This window comes from Oncorhynchus nerka, linkage group LG3, assembly GCF_034236695.1.
Source record: "Oncorhynchus nerka isolate Pitt River linkage group LG3, Oner_Uvic_2.0, whole genome shotgun sequence".
Lineage (NCBI taxonomy): Eukaryota > Metazoa > Chordata > Actinopteri > Salmoniformes > Salmonidae > Oncorhynchus > Oncorhynchus nerka.
In genome coordinates this window covers 30766758-30787484 of record NC_088398.1, presented here as the reverse complement: position 1 = coordinate 30787484, position 20727 = coordinate 30766758, and the positions used below count along the sequence as shown (strand labels likewise).

Here is a 20727-nt window from a genome sequence, read left to right as displayed (position 1 = left end):
GTGGCCTAATATACAAGAACCCACCCCACAACCCTGGTGTCACAGGCACCCTCTTCCAGCTAACTCAGCCATTGTAACCACACCAGCCCACTGGTGTTGCTTTAACCTGCCATGGCAATACTCTGTGTCGGCAGCACAAGGTGAATAGAGAGTCCAGCCATGCCCAGCACACTGCCCTCTCTTTCCTCACAGGAAGGAAGCTGATGTTTGAAGTATCCTAGGACAAGTTTCTTCCTCCCCGCGCAGGAAGACATTCCTGCTGTATTATTATGAAACAGTATGATCCCTGAAAGGTGGGCCTAGTTTTCTTTCCTCCCTCAGTTGCTTGTGTGACTTGCCACTTGCCAGGGCGGCAGGGTAGCCTAGCGGTTAGAGCGTTGGACTAGTAACCGGAATGTTGCAAGTTCAAATCCCCCCGAGCTGAGGTACAAATCTGTCGTTCTGCCCCTAAACAGGCAGTTAACCCACTGTTCCTAGGCCGTCATTGAAAATAAGAATTTGTTCTTAACTGACTTGCCTAGTTAAATAAAGGTAAAATAACTATTTGAAAAATAACTGACTTGCCCGGTTGAAAATGTGATAATAAATAAATATGTAAAGAGTATGTGCTTGTTGTTTATTTTTGAAAAGTCTATGACAATCATTGCTTGGCTTCTGAATATACATGGGAGCAGTATAGTCTTTTTCTCCCAGCAGCACATGCCTGACTATTTTGCCATTGGCCTGTGATGTCATGGAAGTGATGAGTAATGAATGAAGGGAATGATTAGAGGGATCAGGGGGCTGTCTATACGCTGTGTGTGACAGCTCTCATGTGACATCAGGCTGCTCTGGGAGGAAAGAGGGAACGGAGGCCTTGGTCTGGTTAATGAAAGTATAGTGCCATCCCTCTAACCAACCTACTCACCCCCTCCCAATGAGCCTGCACTTGGTGTGTTCCGTTCCCGTGTGTGACATCACCAGTGCCTCCTCGCTTCTCAATTCCCTAATTGAGCCCGGGTGCAGTGCACACAGACAGACCACAGCGGCGCCAGTTGTGGTGGATCATTTTGGTGTCACGTTTGTATAAATCAGTGTTACCGTGGTCTGACTGACTCTCTCTCTCGCTCTCTCTGCCACTGCACCCCGCCACTCATGTCGATCCCTCCGATGTCAACAACTACAGACCAGTATCCCTTCTTTCTTTTCTCTCCAAAACTCTTGAACGTGCCGTCCTTGGCCAGCTCTCCCGCTATCTCTCTCAGAATGACCTTCTTGATCCAAATCAGTCAGGTTTCAAGACTAGTCATTCAACTGAGACTGCTCTTCTCTGTATCACGGAGGCCCTCCGCACTGCTAAAGCTAACTCTCTCTCCTCTGCTCTCATCCTTCTAGACCTATCGGCTGCCTTCGATACTGTGAACCATCAGATCCTCCTCTCCACCCTCTCCGAGTTGGGCATCTCCGGCGCGGCCCACGCTTGATTGCGTCCCTACCTGACAGGTCGCTCCTACCAGGTGGCGTGGCGAGAATCTGTCTCCCTCACCACGCGCTCTCACCACTGGCGTCCCCAGGGCTCTGTTCTAGGCCCTCTCCTATTCTCGCTATACACCAAGTCACTTGGCTCTGTCATAACCTCACATGGTCTCTCCTATCATTGCTATGCAGACGACACACAATTAATCTTCTCCTTTCCCCCTTCTGATGACCAGGTGGCGAATCGCATCTCTGCATGTCTGGCAGACATATCAGTGTGGATGACGGATCACCACCTCAAGCTGAACCTCGGCAAGACGGAGCTGCTCTTCCTCCCGGGGAAGGACTGCCCGTTCCATGATCTCGCCATCACGGTTGACAACTCCATTGTGTCCTCCTCCCAGAGCGCTAAGAACCTTGGCGTGATCCTGGACAACACCCTGTCGTTCTCAACTAAAATCAAGGCGGTGGCCCGTTCTTGTAGGTTCATGCTCTACAACATCCGCAGAGTACGACCCTGCCTCACACAGGAAGCAGCGCAGGTCCTAATCCAGGCACTTGTCATCTCCCGTCTGGATTACTGCAACTCGCTGTTGGCTGGGCTCCCTGCCTGTGCCATTAAACCCCTATACAACTCATCCAGAACGCCGCAGCCCGTCTGGTGTTCAACCTTCCCAAGTTCTCTCACGTCACCCCGCTCCTCCGCTCTCTCCACTGGCTTCCAGTTGAAGCTCGCATCCGCTACAAGACCATGGTGCTTGCCTACGGAGCTGTGAGGGGAACGGCACCTCAGTACCTCCAGGCTCTGATCAGGCCCTACACCCAAACAAGGGCACTGCGTTCATCCACCTCTGGCCTGCTCGCCTCCCTACCACTGAGGAAGTACAGTTCCCGCGCAGCCCAGTCAAAACTGTTCGCTGCTCTGGCCCCCCAATGGTGGAACAAACTCCCTCACGACGCCAGGACAGCGGAGTCAATCACCACCTTCCGGAGACACCTGAAACCCCACCTCTTTCAGGAATACCTAGGATAGGATAAAGTAATCCTTCTCACCCCCCTTAAAAGATTTAGATGCACTATTGTAAAGTGGCTGTTCCACTGGATGTCTTAAGGTGAACGCACCAATTTGTAAGTCGCTCTGGATAAGAGCGTCTGCTAAATGACTTAAATGTCAACCAGTGGTTGGCTTATTGAGTCACCCAGAATTCCCCAGTTGACTTGAGGGAGGATGTATTACTGTCTTGTGTGTGTGTGTGTGTGTGTGTGTGTGTGTGTGTGTGTGTGTGTGTGTGTGTGTGTGTGTGTGTGTGTGTGTGTCTGCTTGACTGTTTATGTTTTGTTGAGTAAAATGACCTATTGTGCAGTAGTTGTGTGTGAGAGAGCATTCCAAATGTATATAACGGATATACAGTAGCTTTATGTGTGTGCGTGCTTGAGTGTGGTGTTTAGTTTATTACGATCCCCATTAGTTACTGTACATGCAGCAGGTACTATTCCTGGGGTCCATATAAAACTTACAAATACGTAACGAAGTACAGAACAGTTATAGACGAGAACAACATGAGATATCACATGAAATTATATATAAAACATATTAAATAAATGTTATATAGGAAAGACACATGGAGACAACAAAAAATACTATTTACACACTATTCATATATACATATTCATATTCTTATATACAGTACAGTTCAATTACATCTTTAGAAAGAGGAGGTGCTGTGATACACCATGTATTTTTATCAGTTTTTTTAAAGCTTAATTGGCGTTTTGCTTGAGTAACATCTGGTGGCAGAGCATTTCACGATGACATGGCTCCATACATAACTGAGCAATGCATTAAATCTGTTTTTGGTTTGTGTACCGTGAAGAAACCCGTTGTGGCGTGTCTGGTGACGTATGTACTCTACCAGTCAAACGTTTTAGACCACCTACCCATCATTCAAGAGTTTTTCTTTATTTCCCTATTTTCTACATTGTAGAATAATAGTGAAGACATCAAAACTATGAAATAACACATATGGAATCATGTAGTAACCAAAAAAGTGTTAAACAAATCTAAATACATTTTATATTTTAAATTCTTCAAATAGCCACCCTTTGCCTTGATGACAGCTTTGCACACACTTGGCATTCTCTCAACCAGCTGCGTATTCACCTGGAATGCTTATTCAACAGTCTTGAAGGAGTTCCCACATATGCTGAGCACTTTTCCCTCACTCTGTGGTCCGACTCATCCCAAACCATCTCAATTTGGTTGAGGTCGGGTGATTGTGGGGGCCAGGTCATCTGATGCAGCACTCCATCACTCTCCTTCTTGGTCAAATAGCCCTTACACAGACTGGAGGTGTTTTGGGTCATTGTCCTATTGAAAAACAAATGATACTCCCACTAAGCCCAAACCAGATGGTATGGCGTATCGCTGCAGAATGCTGTGCCATGCTGGTTAAGTGTGCCTTGAATTCTAAATAAATCACAGACAAGTGTCACCAGCAAAGCACCCCCACATCATAACACCTCCTCCTCCATGCTTTATGGTGGGAAATACACATCATCCATTCACCCACATCGCGTCTCACAAAGACACGGCGGTTGGAACCAAAAATCACACATTTAGACTCCAGACCAAAGAACAAATTTCCACCGGTCTAATGTCCATTTCTGGTGTTTCTTGGACCAAGCAAGTTTCTTCTTATTATTGGTGTCTTTTAGTAGTGGTTTCTTTGCAACAATTCGACCATGAAGGTCTGATTCACACAGGCTCCTCTGAACAATTGATGTTGAGATGTGTCTGTCGTAGTGAACTCTGTGAAGCATTTATTTGGGCTGCAATTTCTGAGGTTTTTAACTCTAATGAACTTATCCTCTGCAGCGGAGGTAACTCTGGGTCTTCCATTCCTGTGGTGGTCCTCATAAGAACCAGTTTCATCATAGTGCTTGATGGTTTTTGCGACTGCACTTGAAGAAACTTTCAAAGTTCTTGAAATGTTCCTTATTGACTGACCTTCATGTCATAAAGTAATGATGGACTGTCGTTTCTATTTGCTTATTTGAGCTGTTCTTGCCATAATATGGACTTGGTCTTTTACCAAATAGGGCTATCTTCTGTATACCCCCTACCTTGTCACAACACAACTGATTGGCTCAAACACATTAAGATGGAAAGAAATTCCACAAATTAAATTCTAAGAAGGCACACCTGTTAATTGAAATGCATTCCAGGTGACTACCTCATGAAGCTGGTTGAGATAATGCCAAGAGTGTGCAAAGCTGTCATCAAGGCAAAGGGGTGGCTATTTGAAGAATCTCAAATATAAAGTTGACTTTTTTAGTTGCTACATGATTCCATATGTGTTATTTCATAGTTTTGAAGTCTTCACTATTATTCTACAATGTAGAAAATAGTCAAAATAAAGGAAAACCCTTGAACGAGTAGGTGGTCTAAAACTTTTGACTTGTAGTATATGTCTGTTTGAAGTGTATGCAAATAGATTGTATGTGTGCGAATGGATATCCAGACCTGTACATTAGGTGAGTGTATGTTCATTGTGGTTAGTCCAGCTGCCCTATTTCCTGTGTCCTCAGTCAATGCGGCCAGTGTTGTGTTAAGCACAGCGGCATCATTCATGAGGCAGCGCCGCTGTGTAGAAGTTACACACTGCCTTAAGCTGGCCCATTGGGACTTGGAAGTGTGACTTTCTCTGTTGACAGATGGGAAGGAAGCGAGCAAGAGCGTAGTTAGTCTTGGCTCATCTGACTCTCTGGTCACACAGAGAAGGGTTAGTGTTGGCGCGCCCAGTCCATTGGTCACTGGCGCAACACAGAGAGAGAGAAAATGAGAGAGAGAAAAAAGATTGATAGGCTGATAAAAAAAAAAGACAGGATCTGCTCTGAAACATGACCCTGGGACGGGTATTTGGTAGGTGCCTGTGAGAGACCTGAATGGGTCTCTCACTAAGAAGGTCAAAGGTCACATTAGACACAGTCACCTCACACATGCTCCCTCTGACACAAGAGCATTGTCACAGCTTTGTGTTTAACACGCACACAAACCGCACACACGCAAGCTATTATAATTCAACTAATTTATCTCAGTGTTGAGTAAAGTAAATGGTATTTTGGCTGTCGTTGTCCTTTAAGGTCTGGCTCCAAGTACAACTGCTTAGCAGTTTCTCTCCCCCTTCTCTCCATCCTGTCCTGATGGTCGTTGCGGTTGTATACTCTCTTTAAACAAACCATGGTGGCTGGCTAATCCTGGGCTTCTGCCTAACGTTGCAGCCATCAATTTAAGGCTCCGGGCCTCCTAATACACCGTGGTGTAGGGAACTGTCAAGCACACACCACCGCACACATGGTTCCCAGCATTAAGTGTGTTGCATTACTTTCTGCGCCCAAGCACACGACTGTCAGGCGCACCACTACACACAAGGTTGTCAGTGCTAAGCGTGTCACCCGGTTCTACTGTGTAAGCTTCTGTCAAACACACGCTTCCACCACACATGGTTTTGAGTTGTGTGAGCGTTACAGTACTACTGTGCAGGTCCCATATCAGATACTTACGCACATGTTCGGGAGTATTCAGTGAGCGTTACCATGGTACCGGGTTCCTATAGGAACCATGTGAACTGCAACATTACCCCCAAGTGACCCACGCGGGAGACAGGGAGATGTGTGTGTTAACATTGCAAGTGAGCGAATGTCATCAAATTCTAATCTGGTGTGTGAGCCATTTTGATAACTGCTGTGAAACTATGAGAATTTGACCATTCTTTGTCTTTTTATAACCTCTCAACTGAACACAGTGAGTGGGGAAGAGTAAAAGTAGGGAAGAATTTCCACCCTGTCAGCCATTTGGATTGGTCTGTCTTTACACACACATAAACAAAATCGTCAGTTGTGTTGCTAAACTCCGTCCTCCTTCCTTTGTTTCAGATGTTATCTCTCCCACGCACTACAACCCGTACTACAGACGGCTCACCTTCGACGTGACCTCCATGGAGAAGAATGCCTCTAACCTGGTCAAGGCTGAGCTACGAGTCTTCCGCCTCCAGAACCCCAAGGCCCGCGTGTCTGAACAGAGGATTGAAATGTACCAGGTAAACCTCCCTTCTGTCCTCATCTCTAACCAGGTTTCCATCCAACCTTTTTTTATTTTCTTAGTAAAAACATTTTTAACCCCCTTTTTCTCCCCAATTTTGATCTTGTCTCATCGCTGCAACTCCCCAACGGGCTTGGAAGTACAAAGGTCCAGTCATGCGTCCTCCGAAACATGACCCGCCAAACCGCGCTTCTTAACACCTGTCCTCTTAACCTGTAAACCAGCTGCACCAATGTGTCGGGGGAAACACCGTTCAAATGACATCCGAAGTCAGCCTGCAGGCGCCCGGCCCGCAACAAGCAGTCGCTAGAGCGCGATGAGCCAAGTAAAGCCCCCCCCGGCCAAACCCTCCCCTAACCCGGATACTATGTGCCGCCCTATTGGACTCCCGATCAAGGCAGGTTGTGATACAGCCTGGGATCGAACCTAGGTCTGTAGTGACGCCACTCGGGAGGCCAATCCAACCTTTTGATGTGAGTGAAGTACATTTTACGACCAGCCTGATGTAAACAGAAAATTTGTCGGTTAACTTTCCAGATGTAGACTAAACAAAATAGGCTAGACAAGTTGGCATCTTTTTGTGTCAGTATAATTAATTATGCGAGAAATGTCAGTGGAAAAGCTTTTATTCACAAATATTGATATAATAACCATCATATCGAAGTAAACTTGTGTGGTACTCCCACTATGACTTGTCCGGAAAAGCATGCACATTTCCCGCGCCTGCCGGACGGACGGGGATTCAGCGCTGGGCTCTTCCCTCGCTGCTACTGAGGGAATCCTGGTTAGTTTATTTTCCTCCGCTTAGTAATATGCATAAATTCAGCGGGTTGTCTCGTCTGATCTGCGGTCGTAGTCAAAGTGAATGGAGTGTGGCTGGGCTTCCGTTGTCACCTTCTCCACGGCCCAAACCTGACCCCCGAGCGCTACCCCGGGAACTGCATGCGTAATGTGGGCAGCACAGAAAGACAGAGTCCACCATGCTGGGAACGTGGGCGCCTCCCGCCGAGGTGGGAAGGGAAAGGAAGAGAGCACGGGGGAGAGGAGAGACAGCCGAGGCCCGGAGGCGGCCTGCGACTGCCCCAGCCGCGGAAACCTGGGGGTTCCTATTGATGGCAAAGCGACCATCAAACAGGCGTAGCCCCAGGAGGAACCTGGGGACCAAGGTGCGTTCGAAGTGTCGATGATCAATGTGTCCTGCAATTCACATTAGTTCTCACAGTTAGCTGTGTTCTTCATCGACGCACAAGCCGAGTGATCCATCGCTGAGAGTTGTACTCTTGTTTTATGCAGAGGCTAGTGGCTAGGCGGTGTTGAGGAGATTGCCCTCCTTTTCCCCGCACACCCTTCGCCAGAGCAAGAGGCCACAGTTTACGGAGCAAAAAGGTTTGAGGTTGAACGAAAAACATCCGGGAGGGGAGACATTAAACCTGCACCGGGGCACAGAGCGGTTGGCTGGCTTCCCAGAGCCTCGCGAGGGCCCTGGGTGAGACCCAAGCAGTTTAAATATGGAGACCGAGTCATGAAGACCCGGTTCACCGGCAACCCCCAATCCCCTTCGGACGTGACCGAGGTGGGCCATGTGGCCGTGCCTAATGGGGAAAGGGGGGATGGAGCCGGTCGGGTGCAACCCAGGCGACATGGTGATGCGGGGAACCGGGCTCAGGCTGGGGCCGAAGCCACCCTCCAGGTCAAGAGCCCCATGCCGAGGGAAGGGAGAGCCAGGGGGCGTGAGCACCCTACCCAACCCACAGCAGTTTTGTTCTTGGAGCACAGCCCCACGCCTGCGGCTGGCAATCCGTTAATGATCAGGTTCACCTACGGAAAACTTTTTTTTTTGATCGTCTTCTCGGCGCTCCACCAGGGCCGTGACCGACCTCAGCGGGGCTGATCCGAGGACCTCACTAAACCATCCAATCGGTAGTAGCGACAGGCAGTGTGTACAAAGGGCAGGGACTTAATCAATCCGAGTTTATGACCCGCGCTGGGAATTCCTCGTTCATGGGAAATAATTGCAATCCCCAATCCATATCACGAGTGGGGTTCTGCGGGTTACCCATGCCTCTCGGCGAAGGGGAGACACACGCTGATCCGCTGAGTGTGGCGCGAGTGCAGCCCCGGACAACTAAGGGCATCACAGACCTGTTATTGCTCAATCTCGTGTGGCTGAACGTCACTTGTTCCTCGAACGAGTTGGACGCCGACCGCTCGGGGCCGCATAACTAGTTAGCATGCCGGAGTCTCGTTCGTTATCAGAATGAACCAGACAAATCGCTCCATCAACTAAGAACAGCCATGCACCACCACCAGAGCTATCAATCTGTCAATACTTTCCGTGTCCCTGCCGGGTGAGGTTTCCGTGTTGAGTCAAATTAAGCCGCAGGCTCCACTCCTGGTGGTTCCCTTCCGTCAATTCCTTAAGTTTCAGCTTTGCAACCATACTCCCCCCGGAACCCAAAGACTTTGGTTTCCCGGACGCTGCCCGGCGTGTCATGGGAATAACGCCGCCGGATCACTAGTTGGCATCGTTTATGGTCGGAACTACGACGGTATGTGATCATCTTCAAACCTCCGACTTTCATTCTTGATTAATGAAAACATTCTTGGCAAATGCTTTCGTCTGTCTAGCGCAGGTCCAAGAATTTCACCTCGAGCTGCACAATACATATGCCCCCGGCCGTCCCTCTCAATCATGGCCCCAGTTCAGAAGAAAAACCCACAAAATAGAACCGGAGTCATTAGGTTACAGATTAAATAAATGATGATGAACAGGTTTGTGAAAGTGCAATGTGATGAGCTTGATGCTCCTTTCCAATAAACATCGAGGGTCTTATTCTGGTGACATGATCATCGATGCTTGGCTGCCATTTGACAAATAAAAACAATTAGCACTATTAGCACACCTGACACAGGATGAATGATAATATGGTGAATTCCACAAATATACTACTTTTGTTTTTTAAGTTTTACCACTTGAGACCAGTATGAAATAGATGACTAAATGCTTACCACTAAATGAGTATATGCCATACTTGAGTGTACATGCGTGCACACACACATTATAAAGTTCAGTGTGGGCCTGTTAGAAATGTGTGAGTCAGTAGTGTCGGGAGCCGGGCAGCGCATGGATCAGTCCAGCGTTATTTGTGAGTGGAGAGAGGAGTGTGGAATGCAGAGCGGTGATTTAGAGCCGGTGCTGAGTCTCCGGGGGCTGCGCTCCGGCCCAGCGTCTCCTGCCTCCACACGGTGTAGGACCGTCGGCACCAGCCCATTCCCAGGGCGTGGTGGTGTTTATGTCCAGCCAGGGGAATGACAGGTGACCTAAACACAGCTCAACATGGAGGACTTTCTCACGCCAACACAGGCGGTTGAAAGCGTGTGAGGGAGGACAGATAGAGCCGGTGCAACCAGGGAGAGTTTCTCCAAGGAGATGAACTGATAACATTCAGTAATACATTCAAGTCGTGCTGTACATGAACTGGACACCCATTCAGATGCAGAGTGGAATTGAGCCGATACACGATGATGTGTGTCTCAGAGATACAGTGTTACTATACATTAACTACTAGGAAGGTTCTCTCTTTGCCATGACTGTTGAGGAGTGATCGGGCCCTGAGATGGTTCACTCGCCAGGGCCTAGTGAAGACTAGCCAGGGCCTAGAGGAAAGATAGGACCTATATATGTTGAAGTAAGTGACTATCCAGGTAGATGGGCCCCCTTGTCGGTCTCTCATCTCAAGGGTTTGTAAGCAATTGGCCCCAGTCTCTGTAAGCTTACTTTTCAGAGATTTTGACTAGTCTCAACCTCTCTTTCCTTTTTCTCTCACTCTATCTCTCTCTGCCTCTCTCTTGCCTCTTCTCCCTCCCTCTCTCGTTAGGCTTCCCTGTAGCAGCAGTAGATCACAGTGGTGTAGCAGACAGTGGTGGAGTAGAGAAGCAGTGTTTCTCACATTAAGGAGAGCATGGCCAACATAAATACATGGTTATGAAGGACAGCAGAATAACAACGCTCTGTCCGGCATCTGTTTCCGGCCCAGCTCAGCTCCTCCTAGACCTGCTCAATCGATCAGGGAGAGAGCAGTCTTGGAGACTGGGGGGACCACTACTAGACCCGAGTAACTGAACCAGGAGCGACTTCTGGGACTCTTGCCAGAATTTCCCTCCAGGTTGTTCTCATACATAGGACACATGTTGTTTCCACAGATTTTGAGTCACAAGGACCTGGCATCCCCGACGCAGCGCTACATTGACAGCAAGGTGGTGCGCACGCGCACGGAAGGGGAGTGGCTGTCTTTTGACGTGACAGAGGCAGTCAGTGAATGGTTGCTTCATAGAGGTAGGACGCAGAGGTTTTGACCTCCTATACTACAGCTGAATCACTGATCATACATGATTCGGAAATCTCATTGGCCTGTTGTATATTAACAATCCTGTCTATTTTTCCCCCCAGACAGAAACAGTGGATTCAAGATCAGCTTGCACTGTCCGTGCTGTACGTTTGTGCCCTCAAACAACTACATCATCCCCAATAAGAGTGAGGAGCTGGAAACCCGCTTTGCAGGTATGTATTGGACAGTATATGTGTGTTACTCTACAGGCATACAGATGCTGTCTTAATTCGACTAGTTTCTCACGGTAGGGGAAGAATCCTGCAGTTAAAGGAAATGTGAATTATTATGGAAATTTTTTGAAGGGGATGATACATTTTTCATTCGAGAAAATCAAGTCTGAAATGTTTAAGTGGAAATTAAAAACTTTAGAAGCCTTGAACACTACCGTTTGCATTTCCTGCAGTGCAGGAACATTTTCTGCGACAACAGAGTGATCAAATAAAGATAGAATATCTGTACATTGAGAGATAAGTACATTGTATTTTACTTTCCTTCATATGTAGCTAACTGACATGGATACTTATGCAGCAATGTGTTTGGCAAGTGTAAATAAGAAGTGCAGTAAGTAGCAGATATGCAGTTTGTGTGATTCACTGGTACAGATGATTTGGAGTATGTCCCAAATGGCACACTAGTCACTATATAGTGTACTACTTTTGACCAGAGCCCTATGGGTCCTACACATATGTTCTATCTTAATTTGATCACTCTGCACAGCAGGAAATGCAAATTGTAGTATATTCCAAAGGTTTTAAAAAGCTTTTAAAAAGTGTCATTTCCACTTTAAAATGTCACACATGATTTCCCCTAACTTGATTTGACATTGTATGAACATGATGGATTTTGATGATATGTATGTGTGTGATTGACAGGTATAGATGACAGCTTCCACCACAGCGGAGACCTGAAGGTGTATCGGAAGCGGCGCCACAGCGCCCAGGCTCCACACCTGCTCATGATGCTGCTGCCCTCCTACCGCCTAGAGTCCCAGCACAAGAGCCACCGCTCCAAACGAGCCCTGGATGCTGCCTTCTGCTCCAGGTACTGACCCATAATGACCCCTACTGACCCCACTGATCCTCATCTGACCTCGACACCACTCTGCTGGCGGGAACTCAACACACATACACAAGCATGTGTGCATGCACACTCACAGCTAATAGATACTGTACACACCGAGTAAATTGTTACCTTCTCTGTCAGCAGCTCACCCTCTCAGTGACACACACACACACACTTGGCAGTTGTTCTTATTGCAGAACTCTCTCTGCTCACAGCTATGCATGTATTCACTCTCTCTTACACACACACACACACACACACACACACACACACACACACACACACACACACACACACACACACACACACACACACACACACACACACACACACACACACACACGTGTGGCTCCCACAGAACCGTATCCATCCCTCACTCCTAACTCTCTCTGTCTTCCTACGCACAGAAATGTCCAGGATAACTGCTGCTTGCGGTCGCTCTACATCGACTTCAAGAAAGATCTGGGCTGGAGGTGGATCCATGAGCCCAAGGGCTACAATGCTAATTTCTGCGCCGGGGCCTGTCCCTATCTATGGAGCGCTGACACCCAGCATTCCAAGGTGAGAAGTCAAGGGTCAAAGGTTAAATAATCCAAAGGGATTGGTTTAGAGCCAGCAGAGGTCAGAGTGGTAGTAGAGAAGTGGTGAGAGTAGCAGTGTGGAGTAGTGGTCATTGTGGCAGCATTGTGCAGTGGAGTTCTTCTGTAGATTGTCTCATTCCTCTTTTTAGTTTGTTCATAGTTTCAAAGCAGCACTGGTCAAAGACCATTGCCTTTGTCAACATCAAGCCTCATACTCATACCTCTGTGTGTGATTCTTCGCTTCAGGTGCTAGGCCTGTACAACACCATCAACCCGGAGGCGTCAGCATCGCCCTGCTGTGTGTCTCAGGATCTGGAACCTCTCACCATCCTCTACTACATCGGCAAGACCCCCAAGATAGAGCAGCTCTCCAACATGATCGTCAAGTCCTGCAAGTGCAGCTAGGAACTGTGCATATTCAGTCACACACACACACACACACTTGGATACACACACATTCAGTCACACACACATGCACACACGCGTGTATGCACCCACCCACCCACACATATAAATACACATACTGTACATATACACATACACACATTCATCAACAAACACATACTGTACATTCACACAGTCAGTCACACTATTAGTCTCCTGCACTATTGTACAGACATATTTGATCTCCTACAAGCACAAGTGGAAAAGGTGCTGAGCAGATCTAGGTACAGAAAACATGTCTCCCGAAACATCCATGCGCACACACACACACACACACACACACACACACACACACACACACACACACACACACACACACACACACACACACACACACAACACACACACACACACACACACACACACACACACACACACACACACACACACACACGCAGCTGTGGCTTTTGTACAGGTGTGCCTGTGTTTTTGTGTTTAGAAAGGCCCTGTTAACATGCCTCACCTCACACACTTGTCACACAAAGACACAAGAGTACGGCAAACACTGGAAAAAAGTATACGTGTCTATATGTGAAATAATACGTCTGAGAAACAAAGACAACCCCCCGGTTTCAACATTCAAAGCAAGCCATCTCCTTGATTTTGTTTGTCTCGTTTTGCATCCTTTTGAAACTATTGTAATTTTATATTTTGTTTAGATTTTTGATAATTGTATTGCCTATTTAATATCCAGTGTTTTATGGTTAGCCCCCAACACGTTTTCAACTCTCTCGAGAAGTGGTGGATGAATCCACTTCCCAATGTCAGTTTACTAATATGTTATAACATAGTAATGTTATAATCGCATCCCATATGCTGTTTATATGTGCTGTAACAGCCACTTTAGGCAGAAAGAGGCTAGGAGACTGTAAGAGAGAGACAGAGAACAAAAGAAAATAAGCACACCTAGCATGCCTACCTTTTCAATATAGACTCATCCTCACACAGGCATACTCATTAAAAAAAACACACACACACCCATCCCAAACACTGCAGCAGGCAACATATTCAAACTCTGCTGGAATGAACAGTCCTGACATTTTGATAACAAAACAACTAAACAAGAAAAGTGTCCCAAAGTAATGTTGAACTCTGTTTACCTTGTGCATTGAATCTTGAATGCTTTAGGAAGCCCAACAGTGATTCCATCAACTACACAAGGTATGTCATCATAAACACACGTTTAAGATTTCTGTGGATATGTTGGATTGTTCTGAGTAGAACCGGGTTGTCGTTGTCTATATGATGCAGTGGTATGGGAATGTGGAAGTATGTTAGTTAGGGAGGTATACTAGTGTTGTCGTGACAATTAGAGAGAAGGGATACAATAGGTGAGAATGGACAGTAGATGTGACCTGGTTCAGAGATTATCCATGTACCTTTGAGACCATTCCATTAGGTCTGAGATTACTTTAGGTCAGAGGTCAAAAGGTCATATTTACAGGTGTGCAGTAGTTGTTATGGACACCAGCATTGTATCTGCTCATTTGCATCCGAAAAGCTTTGTCTCGCCCGCCTCCCTCATAGTGTAAAGCCATTATTCAGTCATAGGTTTTTGTCCTTTTGTGGAATAAAAATTGTTGGATACAAAGAATTGCACTGACGCTATTTTGATTCTGTTTTTTTTTTTTTTTTTTTTTAATAGTCGTTACTTCCCCCTTATTAAATGAGGAGTGTTGATGATGTGACTTAGAGCAGGAAGTGTAGGTGACACTACCCCGCCCCTAACCCCACCCCCCTTTGTGCACCCGCGCCAGAGGACTTCCTGGAAAACCAGGAAGAGGAGCGAGGCACCAATATTGTCATGATAGAGCTATTATTTTTCGTTGTTGTTGTTTATGATGATTATGTTTTTGTTGTTGTTGACCCACTATGATGTATTGTAACACATTATTGTTGTTGTACTCTAGTGGTAAATAAATTATTTAAATTACAAGGGAATAACACAATTCGCCTTTCCTTTTTGCTGTTAATCTGTGTTAATCAAAGCAGGATATTACATAAATGTTATCAAACCTTGAGAAAGATGTTGAGAGAGAAGTTTCAAAAACAGATTAATTTGCCACTCCCATTGAGCAAAACAATAACCGTATGATTTTCTTATGCTGCATGAGTGGGCTGTCATTTACATCTCCAACACAAGCACCTAATGCATCTCTCTCTATTTCTTACTGTGAAAAGCTATGGAAGCTAGAATGGCACGTTGTTAGTACTCCACGAATGTACATTTACAGTGTCTGTCAGAATTGAATAACTCTCCAGAACGGTAACTACCAGAGATGGACTCAGAAGGGAACGAAAGGGAGTCTGCAGATGAGGAGAAAAGAGGGAGTGTGTGCACAGATAGGGTGCAGGAAAGGAAAGAGAGATGGAAGGAGTATGAACAGTATTAATAGGACGTGGGAGGTTTGAGTCAGTCCTGGTATGACGCTTCTCACCTTGAGAGTGAAAGGGAGACAGGCAGGCTGCCCAGGTAGAAATATGACATGGCAGATATCTAAGTAACCGCTGAGATAAATAAAGACAGTGTGGTCCTAGGCAGAGCTGGACTTTCTGTGTGGTAACTCAGGAAGACACACAACGCACACACCCTTTAGACCAACCTAGTGCCTGGCTCCACTCTAAAGTCATCTGGCCCCTCATAAAACATGTCTCAACATCTCTGCTGGACCCAACGAGACTCTGGCATCATCTGAGCCTGAACCAATGGGGGGGGCAGTTCTATTCTCAAATGATCAAGTTGGATACGACTGCAATGTTCAACACATCGTTCTCAATGCATTTTATTCACGCTTTGAAAACCACAACATCGAGCCGGGTGTGAGGGCCGTCACCGACCCAGAGGACTGGGTGATCTCGCTCTCCAAGGACGACGTGAGAAAGGTCTTTAATCAGGTCAACACCCGCAAGGCCGCGGACCCCGGCAGTATTCCAGGGCGCGTTCCAGCTGGGAGGCATATGCGCAGAACAGCTGGGAGGCATATATATTCACAGTAATTTTAAACCTCTCCTTGTCTGTAATCCCCACACGTTTTAAGATGATCACAGTCATCCCTGTTCTTAAGAACTCTAAGGCTTCATTCCACAATGACTACTGCCCTGTAGCACTCACTTCTGCATTAACTCCACCATCCCAGCCACCCTAGACCCACTCCAATTTGCATACACCCCAACAGATCCATAGATGACGCAATTTCAATTGCTCTCCACGGTGCCCTCACCCACCTAGATAAGAGGAATACACTATGAAACAAAGATAAATTACATAAAGAATGATAGTAAAAAGCTTTGGAGCACCTTAACTGAAATTTTGGGCAAAAAGGCAAACTCCGCTCCATCATTCATTGCATCAGATGGTTCCTTGTCACAAAACCCACTGATATTGCTTTAAAATTGCCAAGAAACTGAATATCTAGGAACAACGCTGTGTATTACTCCCTTCACAGAACAGCGCAAACGGTCTCTAACCCGAATAGACAGAGGAGTGGGAGGCCCCGGTGCACAACTGAGCAAGAGGACAAGTACATTAGAGTGTCTAGTTTGAGAAACAGTCACCTCACAAGTCCTCAACTGGCAGCTTCATTAAATAGTACCCACAAAACACCAGTCTCAACGTCAACAGTGAAGAGGCGACTCCGAGATGCTGAACTTCTTGGCAGATTTCCTCTGTCCAGTGTCTGTGTTCTTTTGCCACACCTTAATGTTTTATTTTCATTGGCCAGTCTGAGATTTGGCTTTTTCTTTGCAACTCCGCCTAGAAGGCCAGTATCCCGGAGTCACCTCTTCAGTTTCTTGGCAATTTCTCGCAAAGTTCTTTGTCTCTGGACATTTTGAGCCTGTAATCGAACCCACAAATGCTAATACTCCAGATACTCAACTAGTCTAAAGAAGGCCAGTTTTATTGCTTCCTTAATCAGAACAACAGTTTTCAGCTGTGCTAACAAAATTGCAAAAGGGTTTTCTAATGATCAATTAGCCTTTTAAATTATAAACTTGGATTCGCTAACATAACGTGCCATTGGAACACAGGAGTGTTCAAAAAGCAAAAAGTGCTCTTCACTGACGAGTCGCAGTTTTGTCTCACCAGGGGTGATGGTTGGATTCGCGTTTATCGTCGAAGGAATAAGCGTTACACCGAGGCCTGTACTCTGGATCGATTTGTAGGTGGAGAGTGCGTCATGGTCTGGGGCGGTGTGTCACAGCATTATCGGACTGAGCTTGTTGTCATTGCAGGTAATCTCAACGCTGTGCTTACAGGGAAGACATCCTCCTTCCTCATGTGGTACACTTCCTGCAGGCTCATCCTGACATGACCCTCCAGCATGACAATGCCACCAGCCATACTGCTCATTCTGTGAGTGATTTCCTGCAAGACAGGAATGTCAGTGTTCTGCCATGGCCAGTGAAGAGCCCGGATCTCAAATCCCATTGAGCACGTCTGGGACCTGTTGGATCGGAGGGTGAGGGCTAGGGCCATTCCCCCAGAAATGTCTGGGAACATGCGGGTGCTTGGTGGAAGAGTGGGGTAACATCTCACAGCAAGAACTGGCAAATCTGGTGCAGTCCATGAAGAGGAGATGCACTGCAGTACTTAATGCAGCTGGTGGTCACACCAGATACTGACTGTTACTTTTGATTTTGACCCCCCTTTGTTCAGGGACACATTATTACATTTCTGTTAGTCACATGTCTGTGGAACTTGTTCAGTTTTTGTCTCAGTTGTTGAATCTTGTTATGTTCATACAAATACTTACACATGCTAAATTTGCTGAAAATAAACGCAGAGGACGTTTCTTTTTTTGCTGAGTTTAGTATGCTTACTTACTTTATTGTGTATTTCATATTTCTTATTCTTATTTCTCGTGTTTTTTTCTAGTAATACATTGTTATTGATTATTGCATAGTTGGGTTTTTGGTTTGCAAGAAAGACATTTCACTGCACTTGTGCAAGTAACATTAAAACTTTGAAACCATTAGAAATAATAATTTTTCTTCTAAAGTAGTAGATAGCATTTCGATCATTGCCAGACCTACAGTAAGCTAAGAACTTCTAACCTGTTAGGGTTGGGAACACTTTAATGCATCTTCCCATATGTATGCATTCATAAAGTCTTTATAATAGCTACATAAGACATTATGACATCTGTTATAGGCAGTCATAAACATGAGGAACAACGGCACAAGATTACCAATGGTTGACAGGTGCAGGGCTATGGGATTCAACTGAGAAACACTAACACACAGCTCAGTGAGTATAGTGCTCTTGGGCTTTAGACATTGACCAGCTGTGGCGGCAGGACGAGCAGTGAACAGCAGAGTAACTGGGTTGTCATTTTCTTCTTTGTTCTTTGATTCTCCACATCGCGTCTTACTGTGTCCAGGTGTGGCCTCTCTCTCTCTCTCTCTCTCTCTCTCTCTCTCACATACACAAACGTACACACACACATGCACACTTTTCTGCTCTAAACACACACGCATGCATATGCACATACACGTACACATTCAATCTTTCTCACACACGCGTATACACGCATGCATTATTTGTCTCTCTCACACACACACCCACACTGCACACATCCTATACTGTAAACACCCATACTGCAAACACCCATACTGCACACACCACACACTTTTAGATGTCTGCAATACCTCAGAAGTGTTCTCCCTCCTTGGCATTCATGCACACACACAGAGTGAAAGCCTGAGAGTATCCAGCAGATCAGAGCGAGGGGTTTTGGGGTGAAAGGGCTCCTCCTCCTGAGGGAGTAAAGCGATTTGGTGATTCAGCCGCAGCTGGCGGCACACAATAATATGAAATCAGAGAGAGGCACTCTGAACGGTGACATCAGCATGAAGCAATGCACAGGCCCTGATTATCACAGAGAAAATCTCAGGCTACTTGTCAGAAAATGTATGTCTGTTGACAGTTTGTGTGTGCGTGTGTGTGCATGCGTGCTTACACGTGTTCGTGCGCGCGCATGTGTGCTTGTATTGCTACCCTAATTTTTTTATTTATTTTCTTATTTCACCTTGATTTAACCAGGTAGGCCAGTTGAGAACAAGTTCTCATTTACAATTGCGACCTGGCCGTATGGGTAATGGAAATCCCCAGAAGTCCCCACAAGGATAGTAAAACAAGGGACATTTTCCCTCGTGGGTTAGGGGTTAAACGGAAACCTCATCGCTAAACAAAACTATTTGGAATGGGGTTTTTTTCAGTCTAGTCTACCTACATAATTATTAGTGATGAGAGGTGTTTCATACATAATTATCCACCATAGCAGTATGATCGCAAATTGAATAGAGTCATGTTTTTGTAGCAATTATGGAGGCCAATTGTGTGTCACCGATTACACAATCACACTAGCAGTGCGTAAATATGGTTGTCCTTGTTCAATAGAGCCATTGGACTTGTCTCAACGATGTTCCTATCTGCCACAACATGCAGCCTGACAGCTATAAAATGGCAGGATCTTCAAACGGGGCGGACAGTTCTTACTGGAGAGGGTCACAGACCCCATGGATCGTGTGTCTGTGACAGACCATCAAAGTTTCGATGCAGATATAGATAGAGGTGTGTTGGAGACGTTCTTCAGAACCTCCAAGATCAACTGGCGGCAGCAGCCTAGACCAGCTTGACCAGCAGGTTAAATGACAAATGAGTAAGTTGTTTTGCTGTCAGTAGCTAGCTAGCACTATAATCTCTCTTTTCACACGAGGCATTGTTCTCCAGTGCAGTGTAATTTCGTGATTGAGTCGGCCGTAACGGGGCTTGCTAGTACCACTACAAGGCAAGCTAGCCAAATTGAGCTAGGTAGAATTGTTTGCTATACCCAAAATATACTGTAGCCTAATGTTATAGCTAGATAGCTAGCTAACGTTATTAGCAAGCCTAGATACCCTTAGTGCATCTTATTAGGAGATTCTTATTAGCAAAACTGGAGAAATGTTTTGATGATGATGACGATGATGACGACGACGACAAAGAGTAATGGAATGTCTTTGGTTTTATGACACATATTAGTCTTTGAGTAACTATACCTGTGTGTTGTAGCTAGATTGCTAACGTGTGTCTGTGATATGTGTAATACCATTCATTGTGCTGCAACAGTAAGAAAGTCTAGTAGCGTTTAATTGTCATTCTCGTACAGGCAATACCGTTTGATGGCCTACGGATTCTTTTTGGAGTTAGTTCTATGTGGGGAGAAGCTAGGCACAGGACACCGAATCCCCTTGCCTGTTGGGGCCATACATCCCTCACACAATGGACAGTATGTTGGATACAAATAAGATGTGAAATCTCCTGTTGTATCAAAGTGACTCCGAACACCTCACTGCACCCACCAAACACACCATATGCAAAGCAGTTCGACACACACAACAACACAGAGTTACACATGGAATGAACAAACATACAGTCAATAATACAGTAGAAAAAGTCTATATATACAGTATGTGCAAATGAGGTAGGATAAGGGAGGCCATGGTGGCAAAGTAATTACAATATTGCAATTAAACACTGGAATGGTAGATGTGCAGAAGATGAATGTGCAAGTAGAGATACTGGGGTGCAAAGGAGCAGGATAAATAAATAAATACAGTATAGGAATGAGGTAGTTGGATGGGCTATGTACAGGTGCAGTGATCTGTGAGCTGCTCTGACAGCTGGTGCTTAAAGCTAGTGAGGGAGATA

General features: G+C 46.0%; 1 protein-coding gene and 1 non-coding gene across 2 annotated transcripts in view; one reads left to right on the top strand and one right to left on the bottom strand.

Annotated features, from left to right (window-relative positions):
- The window catches only part of LOC115106696 (transforming growth factor beta-2 proprotein-like), a 33888-nt gene extending 20502 nt beyond the window's left edge, over positions 1–13386 (top strand). Inside the window, exons 2-7 of the mRNA XM_029629684.2 lie at positions 6391–6554; positions 10760–10892; positions 11007–11117; positions 11820–11988; positions 12417–12570; positions 12837–13386. Coding sequence (XP_029485544.1) covers positions 6391–6554; positions 10760–10892; positions 11007–11117; positions 11820–11988; positions 12417–12570; positions 12837–12995 — 890 coding nt within the window. The 3' untranslated portion in view covers positions 12996–13386. The remainder of the gene's footprint in view (positions 1–6390; positions 6555–10759; positions 10893–11006; positions 11118–11819; positions 11989–12416; positions 12571–12836) is intronic.
- LOC115116945 (5.8S ribosomal RNA) lies at positions 7678–7830 on the bottom strand. The gene has a single exon (XR_003861630.1). It is a non-coding gene; the product is annotated as a 5.8S ribosomal RNA (ribosomal RNA).
- Positions 13387–20727: the final 7341 nt, after the last annotated feature.